Raw genomic sequence first — 9,524 nt, forward strand, 5'->3', positions numbered from 1 at the left:
TGTGGTGGAGAGCAATTCGGGGATTTTCCGGGACCAAGAGGGTTGGGGATACCCAGGGGTTCCGGGTGATGGAGCAGAGCTAGCAGGGAGTGGTGGCCGCCATTGAAAGCCTAGAAAGGAGGTTCTATAGGCTGCAGTACCACCCTGAGGTATTATTTCAATGGACTTGTTATCATGTGCTTTCAACATTTTTGTTATGTATGTTGCCGAATTGGACTTTGATGAAACCTGCAATGTTTGTTATGACTTTCATATCTAGTAAATATGAATGGTTTTTGGTTCCTTCTGACTTCCCACAGAAAAAGTCATGTAGTAGAAGTCTCTGTTTCTATTTCAAAGTGTGTCACCTTCTGTGTGTTATAATGTGATGGAAAGGAATGTTAGCAGTTGCTTTAATGTTGACTGTTTTTTTTTTTTTTTTTTTTTAAGTTTTCCTTGATTGAAAATTTCAATTGTTATTAGCAATTATAACTGCTTCAGTGAATGAGATTCGTAAATAGGGAATGGGAAAGAATGGGTTTTGGGAAGAGAAATGGGTCAGGGGGAGTATTTTTCTCTCATTCCTTTCGTTATTTGCAGATAATCTCAAAAAATGATAGTTTTTTAATTGCCAGAATGTGTGTCAACTCCTATAATGTATGTTCTTCCTCTGAGTTGGGATTTCAGACTTTGATAAACCTAAAGACCTGTAAGTTGAGGAACTCATTACACTATTATCTTAAATTGAGTGAGTGATACTTATCCCATCTAGATTAGATTGATAGGAGAAGGTGGATTCCTCCTGTAATCTGCAAATGAAGTGTACACCCTCTCTCTAGTCGAGTTTCCTACCAAAAGAAGTTTGCTGAGCTTGTTGTTAAACTTTCTTTCACAAGTTACCCCAGACACTGCGTTGTAGATTCAATGCCATGCATCATTGTTAAACTTCTTTTATATATCCCTTTCAATTGTACTTGCTACCTGGTTTGACTATTACATTTTACTTGGAGATTATTTGTTATTATTTTGGAATAGCCTATTCTTGAGCTTGTATCTCCAGACTTGCTATGATTGTGTTTGTTTCCTTTTCCTTTAGAAGAACCGGCCATGTTTCACATTTCTATCAACTTGATTGTAAAACTGCAAGTATGCTGCATTATCAAAAGAAGAGTGGGAAGAACAATTCGCAAGTATAAACTGCAAGTATGCTGCATTACTTGGAGATTATAGTTTTATTCTGAAGCATAAACAACGCAGGTTGTTAAAGTGAAATCAGCCATCTCAAGGTCTGGTTCATTCTCTATTATATATATATATATCGATCTTATTTGCTTTACCGGAAAAGAAAAAAAACATTTGGGGACAAGCTGTGATTAATTAGTGATCTTTTTGATTGGCTTTTATATATTGTTTATAATCAACATGCATTTATGCAGAGTGGATTTAGATTATGGCAGCACTCACAGTTCTTATTTTAGTATCCGTTTGATAATCTCAAACCATTTTATGGCTCCACTTTTTCTAATTTTTGGTTGTACACAATGAGACATGGTAGTTAATTAACTGTTATAATTGTCTGTTGGATCATTGTATGGAATTGATCAAAGGTCTTTTGCTGTTATTAGCTGAGTTGATTGAATGAGTTGCGAGAAAAAGATTGGTAGAATAAGATTAGTGTTTCTGTCTTAGTTCGATGAGATCAAGTTAGATATTTTCTGCTAAAAAGACAATTCTTTTTGTTTTTCTTTTTAAATAGATAGGGTGTTGTGTTTAGATTCATCAAATGTAGGTTCTTTTGGGTAAGTAAAACTCCTTTGCTGACAAAGTCAGATATCACCAGATATTTGAGGGATTGTGAATATGAAACAAACTTAGTCCTCTGCTGCATCTTCTTCTGCTTTACCAAGCCTTTTCTCTACTCTTTTCCCAGCTTTCCATCACCTGGGTATGTACCTTCCACTATAAATAATTGCTTCACAGGCAGCTGGACCTTTATTTCAAAATTTCATTTCTATTTGAACATTATGTCCACATTAAGAAAGGGGGAGTTCTAAGAGAGAAAATATTGATTACTGTTATGCTTCATTGATATGATTGCCCTCTTATTTGTGGTTTCTGCTTCAGACCGGTTTTCCTTATACTTTCAACTGAATTCATAGACTCTTTTTTTGCATGTTCATGATCTTCATAGCTATAGTTTGTGTTCGATATGAATTATATGATAGATTTCTATTCTTAAAAGCTGTATGCTTAATTTTTCTCTTTGTCAATTGCATCATTTATTCTTCTTTGTATGATATCCTTATTTCTACTTTTTATTGTATTGCAGTTCTGTTAGCAAGAAGAAATAGGTGAGATTTCATGTTTGTGTGACTCAACTTAAAATATAGTTTTACGATGGGTATTCTAAGTGTCTTAACTCTTTTCTTATTTAATTCAACATTATACTTATCAAATATAATACAAGAAAATGAAGTATTTCTCACATACAAATAATATGGCATCCAGAAAGAAAATATCTCAAGAAGATTAAATGCAAATAGATTAGCTTATTGAAAATAGGTGCTTCCTCGGTTCATACACAGTAGATCATACATAGAATAATTCATATTCCAATTGTTTGCTTTTTTATTTTTTAAACATATTCCAGTTTATTGCTTTTATAATTCATGTTTTGTCATCTTTCATCGGTTATGGATTTATGTTTTGTGCTCTCTGCTACTTTGTGTGTGTGTGTGTTTTTTTTTTTACTGGAGAACAGTTTTTCGGTGTATGTTTTAGTAGTGGAGTTGAGTTTTGATGGCTTTGTATGGCTTTTCGATTGCTGGTTGGTTTCTGATATGAAATCACTACTCACTGAATCAGTAAATGATAGTTTTTTTTCTTTCTTTTTTTGGTGATTTAGGTGTCAAGTGCTGGGTATGGTCACAATCGGAACTGTTCAAAGGTGCAATCATCCATCTTTGGGGCTTCTATCTCAACCTGGTCGTCTTTACAGTTGAGTAATCAGCTCTCATTTTTTTATTTATTTTTTATTTAGTTTGTTTGGGAATTCCAGGCTATGTTCTCCTTCCTTTATTTCGTTATCTTGCATACCGACTCCTTTGAACATCTAAAGCGTTGCTCTTCATTGAAATGAGTTTCCTATTTTCTGTCCTAAGCTTTGTTTTTGTGTGTCTATATAATTTAGGATGTTGATCGATATGGGCTTCACTGCTAGCATCATTGTTCATTAGTGGATTGCTCTGTTTCAAATTTAGTGTGGTTGTGAATATGAGATTTATATGAAATTAGATTAACAGCCAAATCAGAACTCCATAACGTTACCAAGAAAACACTAAATTTTAATTTCTAGCATCTATTTATGCATGTCGACAAATTTATAAGAAAGCACATGTCGACCTTCTTAGTGTGGATCCACGAAAACTTTTAAGGTCTCTCTCCTCATGGATTGAAATTTTCTTCCAAGAGTTTTTTATGGGTTTAATTTCTGAATTAGAGTTCCAATTTCACTTGTGTTTAATTTCTGAATAGTTGATGATAAAACTCTTTCATTATCTTTTATAGCTTTATCTGTAAAAATTTGTTGATCGAACAAAACCCACATCGTTTCTCTGGTCATTTCTCAATTCTTCTATGACTACTTTCACATATCCTGTGAATATCTTATCAAGTCTTCCAAAAGCATCAGCATTATTCGAAAGGGAAGGTATGGTGCTTGGACCCCAAATAGACTGAACAGTTTATTTGATTGGAAATTAATCTGTCTTTGTTTTCTTGATTTGAAATCTTATTTGTTTTTCAGTTAAGCTAATAGAAGTGTTTTGTTTTGTTTTGTTTTTGGGTTCTTCATTTCATGTAAAATTTATGGTACCTTGAATTCTAATTATATTGATTGGAGATGCCTTATTTAATTTCATATTATTCTGTTAATCACTTGATGCTTCTTTCTTCATATGTATTGAGTAGCTTCTGGTCCAAAATCAAGTATTTACAGTCCCACATATTAGAATATAAAACATAATTTACACAGAGCTTGGAATGGTATGAAATTTTTGGCACATCAGGTTATCAAAGTATGGTTATGATGTTAATTTGCTTCTGTATATGTGTATATATATATATATATATATATGCGACTGCTCTCTTTGACATAAGTTGACAAGTTTTGATTAGAGGCTGTGCAAAATGTAACTGTATTGTCATGTCTTTTGAGCCCAATGGCCTTGATTATGGCTCAAATTCAAGGTACAGAAAACACATTGAGAGCTGATAGACGATATTGGGTCTTAGTGCTCAAAACATTTGTTCTTCATTTGCGTATGTAAATATCTGGTTAGATTTCTCTGTCATGGAACAATAGTTGCTGGAATGTTTGGTTCTCATTCAAAAATGCATCAAGCATGCCCATGTTTTGTTCCTTTGATGATATCATTAGCCTAATAATTGTTTGGGTTTTGCTTTATACCTTGTAGTTTCAGCATATGCAGTGAAAAATTCTATGCAAACTCTGAAGGCAAGTGATTGGCATCTTGAAGGAGCTAGGAGCATTTAATATATTCTACAGCAAAGCCACGGGAGGAGAAGAAAAAACAAAACAAATGTCCAAGCTCTAGAGTACATTGTAAATTATTTTGCTAGTTAGCTTCAATATATAGTTAGGTCTCATGGAACAGTTAATGACTATTGTAGATGTATTTTGATGGCTGTAATGGCATTGGAGTTTTCAGAATGAATGCGAACAACAAAGAATGGCAAGAGCAAACTTATATGTGTCATCTGAAATACAAGGCAACAACAAACTTGAAAAACAATATGTTGTTGGAACAGCTGAGAAACAATAGAATAGAATAGAATCACAAATAACTATCCTCTGATATTGATTAAGACAACATAAAATTGTCACTCAAATGTACATAGAACCACAAATAAGTATCCTCTTATATTGGTTAAGACAACAGATAGTTGTCGCTCAAAGGTACATAGAACCATAAATAACTATCCTCCTATATTGATTAAGACAAAAGAAAAATGTAATCTGAACTAAAAAACCACGACAAATATTTGTTATATGTAATAGACATAGACAACATAATAGTTGGATTATTTGTTGTTTTATACACATTCAGACAACATAAAAACGAATTATAAATGTAGCTACAACAACAAATAACTGATGTTTCTTATATTTTCAGACTGCAGTTATATGTAATTGAAACATACTTAAGACCACAATTATTTGTAGTTTATAACCATTACAGACAACAAATAAGTTCTCAGCACCTAATACTTTAGTTCATTCATACCACTGAAAGATCATGAATACTGTCTTTGAAATTACTATTAAACAATAGAAGATAAAGACTGTTGATGTCTGTTTATATATAAGGTAACACATTTCTGTCGTCTGAAATCTTCATAACACACACCTTTACATGCGAGGAATCAATCAGACAACAGAAGACCAAAAACATGTCTGTCGTCTGAGTGCAATCAGACGACAGAGTTTAATTATCTGTCTTCTGATTGCACAAGAGACGGCAGCGCCTCAGACGACAGATAAACTCTGTCGTCTGATTAACTTTTTGGCATAGTGTGTTCTGAAAGTTATTTTAATTTTTGCATCAAGTTATCAATATGTTCTTCTATAGGAAAATTGAATGGGATGAGAAGTCAAAAACAAATATGTTCTTACAGTCATGAAGGATGCACTTTAAATTGCAAGGGAATGAAACATTTGTTACAATATAAGAACAACAACCCTGATAATAACTTCTGCGAGTAAAATCCAATTGTTAATTGTCTTTTGCTCTCTAATTTGAGTTAATAGGGTTTTATATTTTTTGCTCGTTTTCCTCTACTCTCCATATAAATTAACTTCTACTCGATAAGGACCGCTTCATGGCTGCAAATATGATGCCTTGAATTTGTCTTAGTTCAAGCTTCAGTTCTCACCCACTAAACCTCATTTTTTTAATTATTCTTTTTCTTCTTTTATCTTTTCAAAAGCTTGATCATAAAACACCAGCATGATGAGATTCGACATGACTGTCCTACAAGCTTGTATGCATATTTGTTTCTTTTATTTTTTCCAAACTGTTGCAACAACATACAGAGATTATACAAAACGACTAATTCCAAAAGCCAACACACTTTGTTAAGTAACAGAAAGATCTCTACATTTGTCTCTACTTCTCTAGTTACCAATCTAAGTTGGTATGATATGGGGGGAAGTCTAACATAAAGGTATTAAGCCATAATAGAAGTTTTAGTTCCTCTACTTCCTTCACTAATAAGGCAAATGAGGCCGTTGCAGAAGATGTATGAAGTTGCTAACTGGCATGGCTTGCCTTTTCTCTTTCATCTGCAGGTGCAAAGTCTCAAGGCACCAAGCAGCTTAGACTTATGGAGTGCAGGATGTGCTCATCAATCAGAGAATTCTCAACATGTTCCAACTTTCATGTTCAGGCTTTCAGCCATTGGCTACCTTTCATTATAGTACGCAAAACATAGATACACCTATCATTCTACATAAAATCATACGATATCTGGGCAACCAACTCCAATGACCCGTAAGTACACTCTCAGGAAATCCTTGGAACTTTTATTTCTCGAAAGAATTCAGTTCAACAATTAATATTTGGAAGACGAAACTGAAAAGCATTTCTAGACTTTGTGGACTTCGATAAAAAGAAGTACTAGTCCTCCCATATATTATCCCTCCTTCGATACCGTACAGTTTCTTTTAGATTCATTTTTTCATTATATTCTGTGTCGTGGATGCAAAATGGAAAAGGCAAGGTGGAGTCAGAACATACCAAGATCAGACCACAAATAGAACAGATTCATATATATAACCAAAAACACCAAATTATCATCAAAGAAGAACTTTATATTTCATTAGTCACAAGTTAAGTTACATAAGGAAAGAGATGAACAAAAACAAATGTATATCTTTGTTTCCTTCGTTTCTTTTTCTTGAAATCAACAACAAATCTTGATCTTTCCGTATATTCTTTAATTACTAGCTATGTGGGAACTGGGAAGATTGAAGCCACCTCCAAGATTGATCAATGATTCAAAAGACGTTAGTAGCTTGAAGAGTCGTTCTTGGCTTTTTGATGAGACCAGAACACTGGGCAGTTCTCTTCATCTTCACAGCTTCAAGATTTTTCACCTCCAAACAATTCAGATACTCTTTCCTCACTTTCTTCATCAGTTTGCTCCCTGCGTTGGATCCACTTCTTTTATTGCTTGAAGAAGAAGGTGGAACCTTATCCAAAACCCTAACTTGCCGGCTTCGTTTCCGGGCGCTTTCTTTCTGATACAGATTCTTCAACCTTTCACCCGCTTCTTTCTCAGCCTCTTCCATTCTCTTCAACTTGGCGTGGTACAATTCCGACCATTTGAAACTCACTTTCTTGATCTTCATCTTCTCGATCACCTCATCTGTGGCTTTAACACCGAAATCTCTCTCGAAGAACTTCTTCCACAGCTTATCGGTGATGGGACTCAGATCTTTACCTTTGGTGCTCTTCTCGATGTGAACCAACTGGTCTTTGGAGCAGTGTGGTAAGACCTGCTCCAGAAACTTGAAGTGGAGGGACCCAACATCCCCAAGATCGTCTCGATTGTCTATTGCAATGGAGACCCAACGCTCATCAAGACATATCAACTTTACCTCTTCCATTGTGATGATTGTTTTGCGAGTGAAGTGAGTGAGGGCTCTGGTTTCTTTTTGTCTTATTTATACGAAAATGAGGTCGGCTTGGTTTCCTTTTCCTTAAGGGATAAGGATAATTAAGGAGTAGTGATCAAGTAACTATCCTTTTCCTTATACCGAATGGCTTCTGCCAAGTAAATAGATTTGCTGTAAAGAGACCTAGATATTAGGTAGCTAGGGTTAAGAAAAATAAGTACAGCTCCCAAAAAATGGTATAGACTATCAATAACTCTGCTCCCATAAAGAGATAACTGGTATAGAGTAGAATGGGGATTTAGATCCGCTAAAGTTAGATTTCTTGTATTTACATAAATTTCATAAAATCTTACTCCTCCTTTTAATCTAATGGGTTTTATTGTGCCACATAAGCTAACATTCATTTCTACACTATTTTTTCTCAATTGAATGTTAACGTCGTTAAGATGTCACTACACCAAAAACGTTAACACACAACACTTTTTGCACAACGGAAAAAAAAAAAGTGTTGTGTGATGAAGAAAAGTTAATCACACAACATGTTTAGTAAACTTACGTTGTATAAGGTGGTTAAAATTCTGAAGTTTTTGTTTAGAAAGTCATTGCACAACGGTTACAAGAATAATCTGTTGTGTGAATCAAAAAAAAATTTGCGGCAGATTTCCCTCCTAGATGGACTCAAATTTGGCTCCAAATTGTATAACAGTTTAGTTATTTGTGTTGTAGGAGTATACTTGCAAATCATCATACAATGGTTTTTAATGTGCCGTTGTGCAAGTAAGTAGCAGAATTTGGAGAAGTCTCCAAAATGACATTCATTCCCCCTCAAAACAAGCAAATTTGGCTTCAATGGTTTGTCATGCTTGCAACTTCCTACAACATAATGAACTATTTCTGTTGTGTGAATCAGAAATGCCTAACGTGAGCGCCAAAACTGGCATTTTAATTGCACAAGCGGGAAATTTTCATCTTTTGTTCCCTCAGCTATGTAGCAATTCAGACAACGTAAATGTATCTATATGTTGTTTGAGTAACTTAAAAAAAAAAGAAAAAAAAAAGCTATTGCTTAATGCCTTAGACAATTGAGGGCACATTTAAACAAAGTTGCTTGGCTATTTTTCATAACCTCTCGATCTCTTCTCTCAGGACGCCCAACACTCACAGCTCTCCATCTCTCTCGCGAAATCTATGTCCTCCTCATCGTTGAACTCTCACGTTCTACTCTCTCTCTCTCTCTCTCTCTCTCTCTCTTTTCAGATTGCTCCTCTCCCTATCTCACTCTGAGTGTTCTCTCGCTCACTTCTTCATCCAACTCTCTTCTTTACCCAGAAATCATAGTCTTCCTCTCTCTTTCATTCTGAAATCCCAAATAGGGAAACCTCAATCTTAGATTCCCCGAAATCAACCAAATCTCTATTGGTCGAACCCTCAATCTAAAACCCAAATTTCATTGACCTAACTCTCGTCTCCACAATTAGCCGGATTTACACCACACAACCATGGGCCAGGAACTTGATGAAGAACAAGCAGCGCCGCTGGTCATCCTCCGATGGCAAGATTTGGGCGAGTTGCCAGAAAAACGAGCTGATTATTAAGGCTCCCGAAAAGGCGAGAACGGGGGGTGGAAGATGGTTTGCAGAAGATTGCTCAAGAACAACGGTGAATCTAGGGTTTTGTAGAAGAATACCCGATATCCATTGCTAGTTCCAGGTGAACTCTCTGCGAGATTGCACAATTTCAAGAACTCCCACCGCTTATTTCTGGGTATGATTCTTTTTCATGTTCTTCCTAGCGATAATTGGCAATTTTTGTTCTTTTTCAATTTCATCAAATCTCTTGGTTTGAT

At 35.1% G+C, this 9,524-nt stretch overlaps 1 protein-coding gene and 1 long non-coding RNA gene across 2 annotated transcripts; one reads left to right on the plus strand and one right to left on the minus strand.

Annotated features, from left to right (window-relative positions):
- The first annotated feature begins 1,297 nt into the window (after positions 1-1,297).
- On the plus strand, positions 1,298-4,566 carry LOC112202405. The gene is made up of 3 exons (XR_002937344.2): positions 1,298-2,330; positions 2,885-2,976; positions 4,455-4,566. It is a non-coding gene; the product is annotated as an uncharacterized LOC112202405 (long non-coding RNA).
- A 2,491-nt stretch (positions 4,567-7,057) lies between these two features.
- On the minus strand, positions 7,058-7,669 carry LOC112163800. The gene has a single exon (XM_024300058.1). It carries the CDS (start codon positions 7,667-7,669, stop codon positions 7,058-7,060), a length of 612 nt encoding a protein of 203 aa, XP_024155826.1.
- Positions 7,670-9,524: the final 1,855 nt, after the last annotated feature.

Source organism: Rosa chinensis, chromosome 5, assembly GCF_002994745.2.
Source record: "Rosa chinensis cultivar Old Blush chromosome 5, RchiOBHm-V2, whole genome shotgun sequence".
In the NCBI taxonomy this organism is placed as follows: Eukaryota; Viridiplantae; Streptophyta; class Magnoliopsida; order Rosales; family Rosaceae; genus Rosa; species Rosa chinensis.

Coding starts and splice junctions, on each gene's coding strand:
- LOC112163800 (XM_024300058.1), bottom strand. CDS start 7,669: ATGGAAGAGGTAAAGTTGATATGTCTTGATGAGCGTTGGGTCTCCATT.